Raw genomic sequence first — 17,673 nt, forward strand, 5'->3', positions numbered from 1 at the left:
GCCTGCTGCTGGAAACAGACTCTTGTAGCTTGTTGTGTCCAAGTAGCTTTAATAGAAGGCCAGCCTAGGACCCTTGGAGACCACTTATTTGTCCTGGGTACAACAGGGAAAGCAGGTCTAGTCTTCAAGGCTCTTCTTATGTCTCAGACAGCAGATTCAGTTTTCTTCTTATCAGGTACAGGAGTGTTCAGAAATGGGTTCCTAGAGATGTCAAATTTATGCCTGGAGCCAAAAGCTCTAGGAAACCCACTAAGCACTGATTATTGCTAAATGTTAAACCACAAGGCAAGCGGTCACAAGCGCAGTAACTTTGCAGGTGCTAGGGCCATAATTTGGATGGTGCAGCAGGTGTAGTGGCCAAGGGGCCAAAAGCTCCAGGAAACCCACCGAGCACCGATTATTGCTACATGTTGCCACTGAACAAGCAGTTATAAGCACAGTTACCTTGCAGTCACTAGGGCCATGATTTGGATGGTGCAAGAGGTGCAGAGACAAAAAGCTCTAGGAAACCCACTGAGCACATATTATAGCTATATGTTAGGACTAAACAAGCAGTCACAAGCATAGTTACCTTGCAGGTAGAGGGGAAGATATGAATGGTGCAGCAGATGCTGTGGCACGGGGGCCAGAAGCTCTAGAAAACCCATTGAACAACAATTATTGCTATATGTTCCACTAAACAAGCAGTCAAAGGCACAGTTACCTTGCAGGCACTACGGGCCACAATTTGAATGGTGCAGCATGTGCAGTGGCACAGGGACCAAAAGCACCAAGAGACCCACTGAACACTGATTATTGCTATATGTTACCACTAAACAAGCAGACACAAGTGCTGTTACCTTGCAGGCACTAGGGGGCCATGATATATGTTACCACTAAACAAGCAATCACCAGAAAACCAGCTGGACACTGATTATTGCTATATTTTACTACTAAACAAGCAGTCAGGAGTGCCTGATTCTTTTGCAACCATTGCAACCAAAGTAAAACATAGCCTAAAGTAATACTGTAATAATAAAAGCTGTAACCTATTGAACTTTTCTGTCTACTTACAACTTATGTTACATTCAGTGCATTCATATGGCACATTTTCACAGTTTTTGTATGGTCCTAAATTGCTTCTGAATCTGTAACGCCTAGGTAGGGCATTCTCCATTCTATAACATTAGCACTTCAGCCATTGTAAACACTATATAAATACTTATGACTAACCATATGACATTCCATACCAAGAATTTGAAAAGCCAATAGTTCTCACCTATGCGAGAGCTACTGGCTTTGTCAATTTTTTTAGCCATATTATAGAGTACTGTTAGCTTCATTGCAGCATAAATGAATATTTAAAAATGTGGTATAACGTGGACAATGCTGGCTGTGTATACACCATACTATTAAATGACAAGCCATGCCATACAATCACAGGCTATAACATACTATACAATGGCAGACCATACATATATATATATATATATATATATATATATATACACACACACACACACACACACACATATTATATATATATATATATATATATATATATATATATATATATATACACACACACACACACACAAAAACACATCTATATAAAATGACAGGCCATAAAATAGGATGGCTGGCCATATCATACACACCATACTATAAAATGGCAAGCCACATGGTACCATAATATATGACAGACCACACTATACTATACCATGAAAGAACATACCAAAATGTACAATGGCAGGCCATGCCATACTGTACATAGCATACCATACCACCATACTATGTAATAAAATGCCATGCCATTCCATACCATAACAGACCATACAAGACCATACCATTTCATAATATACAATGATAGACCATACCATATTCATACCAAACTATTAAAAAAAACAAGCATTTGCAATGCAACGGGTCTCGCATTACGTCGAGTTAGCGCTATTAGCAATGTAAACTCTTAACAGGGATTTTCTTGCCACATTAAATGAAGAAACAGCGCGATCGTGCTGCAAAATAAAGAGAAAAAAAAAGTAGTCCAGAAACCATACGGAAAACATGGAGCCTCATATGTTTCCAGTAGTTTACCTGTGCTCTCAAGGAGGGCTAAACACCAGGAAAGGCATAACATATGTAAACTTCGTACTTGTATAGCTCACTACTCACCCGTTAGGGTCTCAAGGCACTGTACGCGTACCGCTGTGGAACCCCTCCTGGCTTTTCCCTGTGAGGTGCCAACTCCTGGGCAACCTCCAAGGTGAAGCCAGGCATCCCAGTGCTGTTGGGGCCGTTGTGGAGATTAAGCAAGCTATTACCCAGAGTTACAGAGTGGGACCCATGAATTAGATTAGGCACCGATGTGAGAATTATCAGGTCAGAGGAAATTGAGCCCAAGACCCACCGAGGAGGGAATTGAACCCTGGTCCCGGGCCAGATTTCTGCATCAGGGTCTGCCGCTCTAACCATTGAGCCACACTTCTCCACCTGAAAACAAGCAGTTTTTAAAAGGCAATCCCACGAACCAATGAAAGTGACTGACGTAACATGGGCGTACTTAAAATCCCCCTAAAGAGAGATTAGAAGAGGAACGGATCGATACCATCCAATTACAGCCCATACCATACAATACAATGAAAGGCATATCCTACAATACCATGCCACAGAATGGCATGCCATACCATAAAATGATAGGCCCTATCATAACATACTGTACCATATTATACAATGATAGGCCATAGCATACAGTAAAAGGCCATGCCCTACCATACTATTCTCTAGGAGGCCAAACCATACTATACAATGACAGGCCATACCCAGGGCCACTGGGATTAAGTGATGGTAATGTTGCAGTGTTTTTCACATAATTGTAGATTTGCCGTATTTGCCACATAACTCATCATCTGCTGCATAATCTGCAGATTTAAAAAGAAATTGTTTCTAGCGCAATCAGTTCAAAAGGTACTAAAAACGCAGCGGCACATGTTTTCATGCAGTTGAAAGCCCATTGGAAAGGTTTACTATTCACCTTTCTGTTGCTTATTGCTATGTTTGTGTGTTAAACTGGTACTAATGAGGTGCAACCAATGCTAAGGCACAGTTAAATGAGTAAGCATAACAAAATAATGATGTACTACTATAACAACATTTGCAGCATTATGCTGCATAATTTGTCTTTTCTTGCCACATAATGTAGTCAAAACTCCCACTTAATTTGACCCTCCCCTGGTGCATAATTCCAGTGGCCCTCGCCATCCCATACCACACCATTCTATTCAGTGACAAGCCATACCATACCATGCTACATAATGGCAAGCCATACCCTAACATATTATACAATGACAGGCCACACCAGATTATACCATAAAATCAGGGGCATAGGTTCCACTGGGGCAGCAGGTGCAGTGCAAAGGGCCCAGAGGCTTGAGGGTCCCACTGAACTCTGATTATTGCTATAATTTGAACAGAAGTAACACAAAACATAATGTCAAGCCTTACCATACTATACAATTACAAGTCACACTCTATTATACTGTATGTAACAGGCCACACTATACTTTAATATACAAAATGATCATACATATATATCACCGACTGGGGGTCTCCAGTAGGTAGTTATAGTTAGGACCTAGTTTCCATAGGAAAAGCATTTTTTGTTTTGCCAATAACTTTGCTGTGGCTTGAGAATCGTCATGAAATTTTCAAAACACGACAGTCAGTTCAGATGCTGTTTTAAAAGTTTCTGTCAAGCGGAGGGCAAGAAAAAGGGGAGTTCCAAAACGCATTTTTCCATGCATTTTCCTATAGGGATTTTGAACACGACTACAGCCCGAACCACTAGACAGAATTACACCAAATTTGGCAGAAAGCTAGCACTTTGTCCAGAAAGCGTGCTTTTTGTGATTTGGTGTAAATCTGTTCAGTAGTTTTAGAGATATTCAAGGACAACCAAATATAGATATCTAGGGACACGGACGATCCGCTGTTCTTCCACGGGATTCGCAAATTCTCATGCCAAAGACACGCCCTGATTGGCTGGTCGCAAGCTGAGAGAAAAGTTGCTGCTGCCATTTTGTTTATCGGCTTGGTGCAGTGGGAGAAAAATAACAGTGAACGGTGAGATAAGGGGTCAGATTAGAGGTATCCTGACACTCGTAAGACAGATGAAAGGGTCCCTGAAGGATCCACCATGGGCAAAAAAAATTCCAACTTTTTATTTGCCCGATTCGCTGATCTGCCGTGGGGCTCAACGTGACACCCTCAGGCAAATCCACAATGGAACTGTGGATCTACAGCCCGATGGAAAAAAAAAATTACACACGCCCAACCAACCCTGAGTGGGGCTGGCAGGACATGGAGGGTTCGGCGCAGGGCCTTGCCAAGCCCCATCTTTGTTAATAAAACCATAGAAATTAAAGTTTAAAGGGATGTTATAGTTAGAAATTAGCATTTAAAAAAACTTAGAAATTTACTGAAAAAACAAAATTTACTGGGACGTTATAGTTGAGTTCTGAATTCACTCTCACAAAACCATAGAAATTCAGCTGATATACTTAGAGGTATGTCAGGTAACTAGAACTTGTGCGCCCTAAGGTAATTCTAGATAGTAAGGTGGTGGGTTACGTCAATATCAAAGTTATAGTTGGGATTAGACAGAGGTTATGATTAGAGTCAAGTTAAGAGATAGGGCAAGATTTGGGCAATAGCTAAGGTCAGAGAAAGGTTAAATACAAATCAAGAATGGATCCATGTTAGGGACAAGATCAGGTTCAGGGTTAGGGTGAAGGTGTAGTTAACATCAGACTAAAAGTAACAAGGTGTTAGATTTCTTTTGGGATAAAAGTTAGGGTAAAGGATGGGGCTAAGGTTTAAGGTATTTTAATAAAACATTGTTGTCACATTTAAAAAGTCATAATATGGCATAAGAAGGAGGAGGAACACTCATTAAAAATAAAAACCCATCTTCAATGAAGAATGTCAACCAAATAGCTTTCAATAAAATAGACATTTTAATGCAGAGCAGGGCAACATCTGACTATATCAACGAAATGATTTCAGTGATATAAATTTTATTCGAAACGTACTTAGTTGGAATATAATGCATCTTTTTTCTGGCGGTTCTGAACAGAGGGCATAACCTCCTCCGTTATTTTGCTTATGCGACTACCATGAAGGTCGATATTGTAGTGAAATTAACCTCATCAGCTTCAGCAACACTATCAACTATTGAATGCAATTTTCAAGACGGCCGAATTTTGGACTTTCAAAGTAATTCACTGTAGCTAATGTTTAAGCCTGTCTGCTCACCTCACACCAACACCGCTCCAAATCTCTCCAATAAGCTTATACTCATTCTGCAGCGAGAGTTGATTAGTAAAATTTTACAAGTGAAAAAAATTATAATATTAATCACTGTGTTGACATTTTTAAGCTGCTGTTAGCTAACCAGAACACATTCTTAGATGCTTTCTGGTACCTGGACCAGAGAGTCAACCCTCTCATCATCACCCCACTCTTTGATCTGCTCTAGAATCTAGATCACTGGGTAAAACAAATTGTTGCCTAAAGGGACCTTCACAAGGAGTTCAGCACCATTTGAGCAATGTTCAACAATGACTGAGTTCCCGGCAATAGCCACAAAATATTTCACCAGTTTATGAGCAATTAGGTCATCCCTAACTTTTTGGGATATATATTTACATTTTCTGAACCTTGTGATTGCATAGATCCACAGCTTTACCACTCTGGACAAAACTGGTAAGATAAGGGGTGGTCCATAATGTCAAACAACGCACGGAGGTGAAGGTGAACAAAAAAGATCAACCTTTGCTCAGAATCCTCAAAGACTCGTCCCACATATCACTTTGTGTTCATGGAGTCCCATCATTGGGATAGGACACAGTAGGAGATGGATGGCCTCCATAAATGTCTAAAATTAACTCATCACAGGTTTCTCTACTTATTTCAAGATAACTGGCAGATTAATTAAAAACCGACTGATGGATCAAGGTAAACCTTAAATAAACGAGTTACTGTCCCCTCGTTAGCATCACTTCTACCATACTGATGGGTAGGCTGAAAGGCATAGGAAATCATACCAAGGCAGGAGAATGTTCAGAAAAGGGGGTACCAAGACGTTCGAAGCAATTGATGCACCAGCATTTACACAGTGGTTGCAGCTAGCGCAGTGTGATGCCCAATGCTCCTCGAAGGTACTCGTTCTAACAGGGCCACATCCAGAAGGAGCATATGCTGCTCTGCAATGGGTAGAACATGCAGAGAGAACAGGCATCACCTACAGTGCAGACCTGTTCATCTACTGCCCGATACACAAGATCAAGGCTAAGGCTGAAATGCGTTGTTCTGGGAAGAAGCATTGGTGAATAAAAGTTTTTTTGGACCTCCATTTGGTGTCCGGGAACTTTCTGCATGTAACAGGAGGATTGGTGGCATATATATATATATATATATATATATATATATATATATATTAAAAAAATTCTAAACAACTAATAAACCATAAAAAAAAGAAAAACTTAACTTAAAATTAGTTGTTCCGACAATCGTTATTCAGGCAAAATCGTTGTTTAGACAGTAGTTGTTCAGTACTTTGTTGTAGAGACTTTTTAGTTGTTTAGCAGTAGTGGTTTAGGCAAGTAGTGGTTTAGTCCTCGTTGTTCAGGATGTTTCCCGATGTTGAGAGCATTAAAAACAGGTTCCAAACCTTGAAAGGCTAGGCACTTAAACGAGATGCCAAGCACAAGCACTAAAGCATGGCAACTGGTGGTAGTTTTCAATCTCAGCTCTAACGCAAGCACTGGGAAGAAAAAATTATGAGAATCCTTAATATGTCTGGGGTGAAAGACATGACAGAAGGGCTCGAAGGCATTGGGATCCAAGGTAAAAGACATGAGAGTTGTAACGGAAGCACATGTGGATGTGAAAATTATTACTTGGCTGAGAATCATCATAATCACTGTGAAGACAGACTGATGAAATGTATTACACATATTCACAATTACCCATGTAGGTGCTGCCATATGTCCAAACAACTCTCTACTGGTACTGCTGATGTGTATTGAGCCCTGGACTACAAAATGTATAACACATTATAATCTTGATGATGAAAGGTTGATTTGTCTGCCCAGTACGATTGAGGGTGATCTGTCACCATAGTATGACTAATGTTTCTTCTCTGCAGGATTATTGCACTGTGTTTATGTGAGTCAACCAAGTGTACATCAGTGCACTCAATTGACCCTACCATGTCAAGAAACCCTACTGTAGCACAGATGTTTTCTTCGCTGGCATTAGCTGTGTGGGTGTTCAAGGGGAACTCTAGAAGCTGCCCACTTAAATGTGACTGAGAAATGCCATGGATCAATTCTACTGTGCACTATGTAATGCCTGATGCAAACATGTCTAGAGTTGTTAGCATTTTTAGGAAGTGGGGATACCAGTAGATCCATATGTTGGACTCCAGGGTATCCATAATGCTAAAATATGTTTTGAATGGTGCCCGTTTTGAGTCTGCATACCCTCTAGATCTAAGCCTGACTCATGTTTATAGGTTCTAGGATTTCTCTGTCAATACTTGCTCTAATCCTGTGCTGCTGCGCCATTTGAGGTCACTGATTGGTGTATATTGGCTTTTCCATAGATGAGCAGTCATTATACTTGAGCTCATCGCTTTTCATCTGGTTTTTAATCATACCAGTGGATACCAGAATAAAGGTGAAGTACTGCTACTCCACTAGGAATTTTTGAGCATCTGGATCCTGTTACTGTCCAGTGAACTTTATAAATGAACTCCTTCTGTTAGGTCTGAACCAGATAGTCAAGTCTGCCCTTGTGACATTGTTCTACAAGGGGTGGTCTGAGATGAAGCATGACACTACAAAGCGTGGGAGACCACCCCTTCAGTAAAGGAAACTTTCCTTTGTCTTTCTCATGCCTAGAGGGATTTTTTTTTAAATAAAAAAATTAAAATCAAGGCGTTCCCCCCCAACAGGGGTGTCCTTGAAGGAAGCCTATCTTCAACCTTTGGACAGTACGAGCTCTGGCCCTCATTTGTGGTGACTCGAATCGAGAAACTTTATTGAGCTGATCTTTCTAGTTCTTCCCTTCCCCTCTCCACACCTTTTTGTGTATATATATTAATCCCTGGGAAGACATGTGATGAGGGGTACCTCTCAACTCTCCTTTTGTGTAAGGTAACTGATTGGGAGCCTGGTTTAGATCCTCCTGCTGCACAGTCTATTGTTGTGGATCATGGATCTGGCATAGCATGATATAGTGACCTAGCAGTGGTGCATCCATGGTGGTGTACTGCGAATTGAAGTGAGTGAGCTGCTGCAATCTACCAATGAGAGCCATAACTGTCTGTGGTTATTTATGTAGATCTGTCCCTATGCTCGGTGTGTAGGTGATATTATTTTCTCACATTCAATTCTGCATGTACTGTGCTTATTTGCTCATCACCCACTGCAGCTCTGTTCTCTACAGTCTGACAAACTGCAGCTGGGATTCCCCCACACTTACTCCTGTAGTTTGTCCCCCAAACTTACCTCCCACACCTCTGCCCTTAAACACAAGACTTGCAGCTCTCTCGCCTACATTGACTTACTGCAACTCTGCCTCCCCCCAAAATTCACCTCCTGCAGCTTTACCCCACTCACCCCTTGCAGCTCTCTTGTCGAGCCGTAGCACTGCGCCCCGCGAAACACACACATGATGAACAAACATCTTGCAGTCTGTTCCCATTGCATGTACTACCTGACCCTTCTCAGAACATACTTCAGTTCTGTCGCAAACTCACCAGCTGCAGGAGGTGAGTCCCTCATGCTCATCTTCTGGCATTACTCAGACCCCTGCAACCACACTGCGCTTCACAATTCAGCCCAGGGGCGTAACACGTGCCCCTGCATCCCCTGCGGTGCTGGGGAGGCCTTTTAGCCCAAGACCAATGAATATCTATGAGATACGAGAGACTAAGGGGCTACTCTTCACATTCTGCAAGGGAGCCCCTTGCGAGTCTCGCAGGGGCTCCTCAATACCATGAAGGGGGAGGGGCATTATTTAGCATGACTCAACTGTTTTTTGCAAAAGGAGTCCCACATAAAACTGCAACCCCTACCCTTCCCCCGAATTCTGCCCAAGACCACACCTAGCAATGCAACTTGCCCCGGAAGCCACGTATGCTAGTCCTGTACTTTCCTTTTATAATCAGGGCTTGCATTTGTGCTGGCCCTGATGATTGAATTGAGGTGGGCCAAGATATCAATTTACAAAAATCCATAGGTTTGTTAGACGAAAATCCACACCTGGTATATGTGGTCTGTGATGACACGGGGCAAACGTTAGCCCCACCCGGTGTTTTAAATGGGCAAGTACTGTCCGGTACTGAATACCTGCACTTCTTTCATTTGAAAGGGAGAGTGAGAGTACCTGCACTTCTCAGCACTGATGCAAAACATTTAATGGGTAGAGTACCTACACTTCTCTGGAGCAAACAGGTACTCTAAACAGTGAGTACCAGCATCTCTATATTTCCATTTAAAGCATTGGCACCACACCACCTGTCTCCACACATCTCCCCCCTTATTCCCATCTCAGCCCCAAAGCCCCTCACTGCAGCCCTTGCCCCAGACACCGCCCTAGCCGATATCCAGAGCCCTCCCCGCTCCCTTTACACCTGACCCCCAGACTCACCTCCTCCAGGTCAGCCACAGCCCCCCGGCACTTGTGCATACTGGGGGCGAAGGTAGCAGTGGGGGCTGGGCTCTGGATGTCCTCTGACGTCACTGCCAGGAACTCGGAGACACTGATCTGCTCGGGCATGGTGCCTGGTGGAGGGTTCCGACCTCAAGCCTGAGAGGGAGCGATGCAAACCCACACACCTGTGACTTGTGCCACAGGGTCTGGGGGTCACGTGTCTGCCATCCCCGACGCGCGGCACATGTGATGGACAGATCAATACGCAGCACTGGACGATAAATATCCCCTTCCTAGGATGTTTATTGGAGTCTCAGGCTGTTGGGGGTAAAATCACAAGTCTTAGGGAGTGTTTTCACGCCAGCTCCTCTCTGTGGCTCAGCCAGTCGTTGGCCCTGACGCAGGTCTCCGTTTAGATGTTTACATGCTCAGGTGACAGACTTCCACAGACCGCCTGTTATCGCACAGATCTCCCCGCATTCCCAGGGCGCAGGTCACCTCTGGCTCGGGTTCCCAGCAGCTGTTTGAAGATCTCGGCGCCGCTGTCCTGTGCTCACCTCTTGGGTCACCGGGGGTTTTCCCACACTCCAACCTTTCTCATTCCAAAGTCCATTCTGAAGTTTCGCAAGTTACTTTGAAACATTCCAATATTCCACCTTCCTCCCTCTCGTGGTCTGTCTTGTGCGATTTCCAGTTATGAGTGTTGGATTTATCAGTTCCAGGAAATTTCCAACTTGATGAACGTTCTCTGATTCCAGTCAGCCTTGCAGCTATCGAAACTTCCCAAGTTTCTGCCGTGTCCGACACTCGCGGAGACAAAGGGGCTTTCTAGCCCGAGCGAAAAGTTGCAGACTCCTTTGTGCACAGCTTCCTCCCCCTTACAGGTTGCAGCCTCCCTTGTACTCTCCAAGTGGCAGGTTCAAGACCCCTTTGGGGTCTCCCAGTTGCATACACCAAGCTCCTTTGTTGTATACCAGATGCAACCTCCTGTCTCCTTTTCACTCTCTAGGTTGCAGGTTCTAAAGCTGTGTTCTGCACTTCCAGCGGCTGGTTCTAGACTCCTCTGAACTCGCGCCGTGTCAGGTTCCAAATTCTAAGTTCTTTTGTACCTCCTAAGGTTCCAGACAGGTTTGGGCTCACCTATATATGCCTTGGTACTCTCAGCTGCGGGTTCCAGTTCCCGAAGCCCTTGTGCACCCCTGTTGCCGCCTTTGTACCTTCCCAGAGGCAGGTTCCAGCCTCCGCTGTGCACTCCAGGCTGCCCTCCCCTCTCCTGTCGGCATCACGTGGCAAGAGGGGCGGGTGCAACAGAGTCCTCTGTCCCCACGTCTGCCGCCCTCCCTCCTCTCTACCCGCCGCCGTCCTGGCCCGTGCCTGCTCCGCCCCTTGCCTGCACAGGCTCCTCGCATGCCTGCTACTCCTCGTCTCCACAGCCTCTCGAGACTCCAGCCCGCCTTACCGACACCCCTCTCCCCCCACCATTAGCCCACACCCCAGCCTCGGGGTCTGCTCTTCGTTCAGTTAAGTTCGCTGCACTAAGCAATGTTATGCCTGTTTTCACAAGTGCATGGCAGCACCTCCTTGTGAAGCCCTGGGAAAGGCAGCCCATTGTTGGGTGATGTACAAAGCCCCGCAAATACTAGTTCTGGGGCCCCTTTTTCGATCCACGTGCCCTTCCACAATATAGTGTCTTTTGAGGGCTAACAGTAATAGACTTTCCTAACCTTTCTGCCTTCTGGGACTTCGCAGTCTTGTTTAGCCTTTATAACCCGCAGGACTACAAGTCCCAGAATTCAAAGAAAAGCACTCTGAATTCTATGGCCTACGTTTGCATAGAATTGGGGAACATGATAGCTTTGCAGTGTCAGGCAGGCACAGCCTCATTCCCACTCGCGCACACACACGGTCAGAATCTTCCCTCGTCAACCATTACCATCTCAAACTCCCAGTCACTTTCCCCAGGTCCTCCTTCAAACCCCTTGCCCCCACCACACACACCACCAAGGAGTGGCTTTGTTTATTTAGATAATCATTTGAACTCTTACAAACCCTAAACTCCTTCCAAGCTGGATCCAGGGCGCTGTGCAGAAGAAAGGTGTTACAACGCCATACAGAGCCAATCAACATATTTTAAACATTATTTTACAATATAGTATGTGCCAAGTGGTATAGAGGAGAAACTAAAAAGGGCATCAATATGTATATAAGGATGTACTGGGAGAGCTTGATTTGCACGAAAATAGAAACACGTTTGACAGCTCTCAGCAGGAGTGCTCATATAGCAGGCACCAGGCAGCACGAAACTGATTGCTCGATAGGAACTAATCAGTGAGCAATATAATCAGCATAGTACTCAGTTTTACATATGAAGCTGTAGTGGGCAGGCACACAAAGAGTGGGCAGTAGGAGTTCGTAACAGTGGCAGAATATCACGGTTCTCACACCACCAGGCCCCTCGCAGACTGCTCTTCCTCCATGCCCTTTCACAGACCCTCCAGGCCCAACATAGGCTTCCCCTCCTCCCCTCAGACTTTCTGCCTGTCGAGTCTAGCAATTTTCTTTTGTCTGAGGACAACAATGGCGCCGACACACCCTGCCCAGGCGTCATCTCCCGACGGGGAGAGAGACAGATGAACGTGCCCTTGGGTGCTGCACATCCCAGGGAGCTGAAACGAAAGAAATCAAGAGGGAAGCTTGACAGTATACTTGAAGGCCTTCTACCTGGAGCACGGGCGAAAGAAGTAAACAGTGCCGGTCGCAAGGACATGAAGCGCCCCGAGGCAGAGGAGAGCAAACAATGGAAAGTAACTGATGGACAGGGCTGAACCGGAAACCAAAATCAGCCCTGGAAAAGCAAATTAAACCATCCCACAAAGCAGAGCAGTGCACTGCACTAACACATATAGGCTCTCATTACAACATTGGTGGTAACTACCGCCACGGCAACGGCCGCCAACATACCGCCGCCGTGGCTACCAGCCGTCTACGCGTATCATGACCGCCGACGGTATACCGCCAGAATGCTGGCGGAACACTGTCGACGGTCATGGCGGCAGACGGCGCTGCTGACTGCAGCACCGCCACTCCAGTAAAACACCGCCAACTGTATCATGACCAATGATACGGCCTGGCGGTGTTTTGCAGGCGGACGCAGCTGCTGACAGCAGCGCAGCGGACCGTCTCCAGCCGGAGGACCTCCTGCAAGCAGGTAAGTCGGGTTCTCTGACAGGAGAGTGGGGTGTGGGGTGTTGTGTGTATGTGGGGGTGTGTGTGTATGTTTTGGAATGCGTGCATGTGGGTGTGAGTCGTGTTGAATGCATGCATGAATGAGTGATTGTGAGTGTTGTGTGTTGTAAATGCATGTGTGTGACAGAGTATGTTGGTGTGTGTTGCGGTGTGTGGGTATGTATGTGTGCATTCATGGGAGGTGGTGGGTATGCATGTGTGTAATGGGTGTGGGTGTGTATATGTGTGGGGGGCAGGAGAGGGAGGGTGGGGAGAACTCTGGGGAGGGGGACGGGGCAGGGGAGAACCCTAGCAGTGCCAGGGAAGGTACTCCCTGGCACTGATAGTGCCTACTGCCATGGTTTTCGTGGCAGTAAGTTTGGCATGAAAACCATGGCGGTAGGCCAGGTCGTAATCCCGAGGGTGGGAATGTGTAACCGAAGTCTCCAGCCCTGCGGCCGTTACCACCATGGCGGTCAGTCTGTTAAAGTGGCGGTCTTTGATGGCAGTTACCGCCAGGGACAAAATCCCATTTTTTTTTACCGCCGGCCTGTTGGCGGTATTAACACCGCTTTAACACCGACCGCCAGGGTTGTAATGAAGGCCATAGTGTGAGTGAGCGCCATTTGAGCAAGACGCATACTGAGCGCAAAGTAAAAACTGGGCGCCAAGATCATGTGTATCCTGTTTTACGCTTTGCTAAAGTTGGAACAAGGCCCAAAGACTGTACAAAAGCGCAGAAGAAACACTCACGATGCAACAGTAGTGTGTGCGGGGATGTACATTGCTGCAAGCAAAGGCAAGCTGCACGGCTCTCCAGTCCACATACAAAAGTCCTGATTCTAAACGAAGGCTACAAAGCACATATCACAAGAATGTTAACTAGTCTCTTGTGCATGCCAAGTATCAGATATATGTAACCATGAAACGATTGTGCTGCGCCCCTCTGTGGTTGGCACACCATGGACTTCAAGCGGTGCACAGGCACAACTCCCACATATAGGAAGGACAGTTCTGCTAGAGCTGTGCCACCCTGCCTTTGTGCAACATTTTTATGCCTTGTACTCTTTTCTCACCCAGTCGACGATCTGTGACCCCACTGGAAGTGCAAGAGGATTTTGATGATGTTCACCGATGCCCCCAAAGAAGTGTATTCCCACTTTTAGTCTGGACTCGTGACTACTGTTCCCCGTTATCAGACCAGGAAGAGGTTGTATAGTTGCTGGCAGGAGATTCAAGTCAGAGACACTGGATTGTTTCATACTAACTTCGTAGGAGCCGTATCTACATGTCTGATCTGAGTGGGACTCAGGTTTTCCCCCTTTATTCAATGATTAGTGTAGCATCATCTTTGCTGTAATCATAACCATTGTTTCTGGAACAATTTGAACATGTCTTCTGACATTTCTAATCCAAAGATGGTATGATTGCTAGGCGCGGTTGGATCCCAATCCCATCAGCTAAGCGGGTGTGTCATCCTCAGTTCCTTTAGAGCTACTGCCATCCGGAATTCCTCACCGCAACCTCATCGTTTCCAACTATAGTCCCTTAAAGTTTTGGTACTCCCAGAGATGTACTTTGGATGTTAGCCCAGCTTCAGCAAAAGTTGCCTCTGTACTTTGAACTCTGCCTCAGACAAGTTTAGATCTTAGCTACTCCGCCTCTTAACTGCGTCCTGTGTGAGGACCATAACTAGAATGTCCCTCGTAGCCTTTTAAGTTGGATATCAAGAGTTTGTGAACTGACCCATCCCTGATGACAAGGTTCTAGTGGTAATTAAACAAGTAATAAGCATAAATACTGTGTTCATAGTGCTAACCCAACTTATCGTGGAATGCACTCATGTTGCCTTGAGAAATACGTTTTTTTCAATAACTTTTATTTGCAAAAGAAGGTCACCTCAATGAGTGCCTTTTTCTGCACACTTTGGCTAATTTATGTTACATCTTTTTCTAAAGATCTGTTTCTAACAGATGTTTCTCTGGAGACCTTATATCAATCATGTTGTTAGGTCTAGCTTGACAGAACAGCTATCTGGCAGGACATTGGTTCTAGTCACTGTTCTAAAAATGTATGGGCAGTGGCTTTAGAGAACTAAACCTCTATCGCCTTATGATATGGAGCATTTGTGGATTGTGCCATCCTGTGTGACCAGCGTAAAAGTGAGACTGCAGAGCTGCGATGCCAGCTTGCATGAGCAGCCTGCTGCTCAAGTGCGACTGCCCACACCAGGTGCAGACAGAGCCGCTTTACTGCCAGTAGACAGGTCAGTCACCCTTAAGGAAGACCTCCTACAGCCCAGGTGAAGGGTGCACTGTGCAATGAGTGAGGACATATATGCATGAGCATATATGACCCCGTTATAGCATTTAAAATGCAATGCTGCCACGAGTAACTGTCAGGCCAAAGGATAACATGGATTGTCATCTGGGCAGTTCCCAGATGTCCAGCTCCGTGATGGCTCAGCCAATTCCCCCCATGTTTGGTATCAAATACCTTGCTTTTTAACCCTGAGCACGATGCCCATGTTCAGGATTATCTAGCATGTGCCTTGGTGGCACCCTTAGAGGGTGCCCACCAAGTTATCAAGCTCTCTGCTGTTCTGGCGGGCTCTCAAGAGTCTCTGTCACCACAGACAAGAGTCTACCCTCCTGCTGGTTGTGATAGCACTTCCACAGGAAGGAGACAAAGGGCCTGGACAGGAGGAGGTCACACCTCCTCCTTCCTAGGCTGGCTAGTGTGAAAAGGTAATCAAGGAGGTGAGTCTCAAAGGCTTCCCCTGCTAAAGATATGTAATTACTTGTCCCCCAGTGGAGGACAAAGCCCTTACTGCCCTGTCCAGCCCAACCGGCGGGAAAATTAGCTATGCAGGAGGCGTACACCCTCAAAAGGATAGCCACACCTTTAGGTTGGCCTATGAGGTCTGTACAGCCAAGGAATGGTTCTGCCATCTTGGCAACCATTAGGAGTTGTGGGTTCTGGGTAGAAAGTGATATCATCCCACAGGAAGTTGTCATTGCAGGGACGGACTAGCTGTGGGGACCAGTAGCCCATTTCCCACTGTACTCCACACCCTTGGCGCCCCCTAAACTAGGATTTAAGGGGCTCCAATGACACCAGACCCTCAGTTCTCACTTGCAAAGAAGAAGAGGCACAAAGAAGACATCATCACCAACAACAGGACCTGGACTCCTGCCACAGCGCAAAGAGAGGACACAGAATTGACCTAAGGAGACTACCACTGGAACTGAGTGACCGACGTGTGCCTGTGATGAAAGCTCATTGATCTGAGCAAGAGGGACCCCAGTGGACACCGAGAAGCCAAGAAAGACTCCCCTGACTGGTGGTACCAGTCCCCTGCAAACAACAGGAAGAAATGGCATGCAGAAGTTGAAGAAGTGTGACCCGACAGGCTCCATGTGAGTGAGCCTTAATAAACTCTATGTCCAGCATCCAAAGAGTGGGAGAGAGGTGAATTAAGCCTCTACTCCCCGCCGGATGACCTCCAGCTGTCGAAGTGCTAGAAGACCACCTTTGCAGCTAGCAAGGCTTGTCTGTCACCAACCCAGAAACCAATAGCCACTCGGACATCACCAACTCCAGAGCAGACCTCCAGCATGGAGACTGATGTTGATAATGACCTCTCTCCTGTGGTTGTGCATCCTGACAAGAGTGGCATCAAGAGGAGCAGCAAAGCGTCTTTGGAGCAACCAGCTCCAGTGATTGACAGCTAGAAGCCACCTCTGCACCCGAGCAACCGGACATGGTGGCGAAGTTTCAAATGTTGATTCTTGACCCCCCAAAGACCTCTACATCCAAAGGGTAGAGCAATCGTCCACCCCCAAGTAACCATTTGCCAAGTGGTGCAAACATGCCAACAGTCGCAGACCCGTCAGCACCAAGGACAGCCAAAGCACCTCTGCACCTGGACTCCCTGGGCAAGGTAATAAGAAACTGACTGTTGACTCTTGGTCTAGGGCCCTGCAGAACCTTAAGTTCAGGTGGGCTCCCCGGAAGTCACCCTGCAAGTGCCCGATTGCACACATTGATTTTCTCAATTGACTTCAATGGGAGCCATTTAAACATTGAAAATACCCTATTTTCCAAAGCTTCTAAAATTCATTCATGTGTAACTTAAAAAGTTGATTTTGGTGTCTAACTTTAAATAAAAATAAGCTTTGTTTTATAAATTGGATTTGGATTTATTTAGAGTCATTTAATTTACTTATCGTCCATGTTGTATTGTGAAATGCCTTACACATGTTCCTCTAAGTAGCCTAACTGATCTTTGCCACACTAACAGGACTGAGCTAAGGTTTACTAGTGTGAGCCCGAGGTCCACCACTGGGTAATGTGCTAGTGTTACATGGTAAGACTCCCCAGTCATACCACATAATAACACCTTGCTACAATAAGCAAATGCTTTCCTGAAGTATGATCTAAAAACAAAGAATGTAAATGCTTGTGGAAGGAAACTTCCACTTCGGCTTTGGTTGAGTCTGAGAGAGTGTTCATTGCTCATATAAGTTTGTCACTGAGCAAAGCAATAAGGCCTCCCTGACAACTGGTAACAAGACAAGCTCCTCAAGGCAAGGTAGGCAGCATATTTATACTCTGTCACAGAAGTTCCAATATCAATCAAGTTACTAAATTCTCGCTAAGAATACAGGGAGGTGCACGCATGAGCTCATAGGAGACAGCATGGACGACCTTTGAGCACCGTTTCAGCTGAGCAAGCTGAATTTTGAA

At 45.7% G+C, this 17,673-nt stretch overlaps 1 protein-coding gene across 1 annotated transcript in view; it reads right to left on the bottom strand.

Moving 5' to 3' along the window:
• Window positions 1-10,985, bottom strand: part of ASAP3 (ArfGAP with SH3 domain, ankyrin repeat and PH domain 3) — a 303,602-nt gene extending 292,617 nt beyond the window's left edge. Inside the window, exon 1 of the mRNA XM_069224120.1 lies at window positions 9,697-10,985. Coding sequence (XP_069080221.1) covers window positions 9,697-9,825 — 129 coding nt within the window. The 5' untranslated portion in view covers window positions 9,826-10,985. The remainder of the gene's footprint in view (window positions 1-9,696) is intronic.
• Window positions 10,986-17,673: the final 6,688 nt, after the last annotated feature.

This window comes from Pleurodeles waltl, chromosome 3_1 (assembly GCF_031143425.1).
Source record: "Pleurodeles waltl isolate 20211129_DDA chromosome 3_1, aPleWal1.hap1.20221129, whole genome shotgun sequence".
In the NCBI taxonomy this organism is placed as follows: Eukaryota; Metazoa; Chordata; class Amphibia; order Caudata; family Salamandridae; genus Pleurodeles; species Pleurodeles waltl.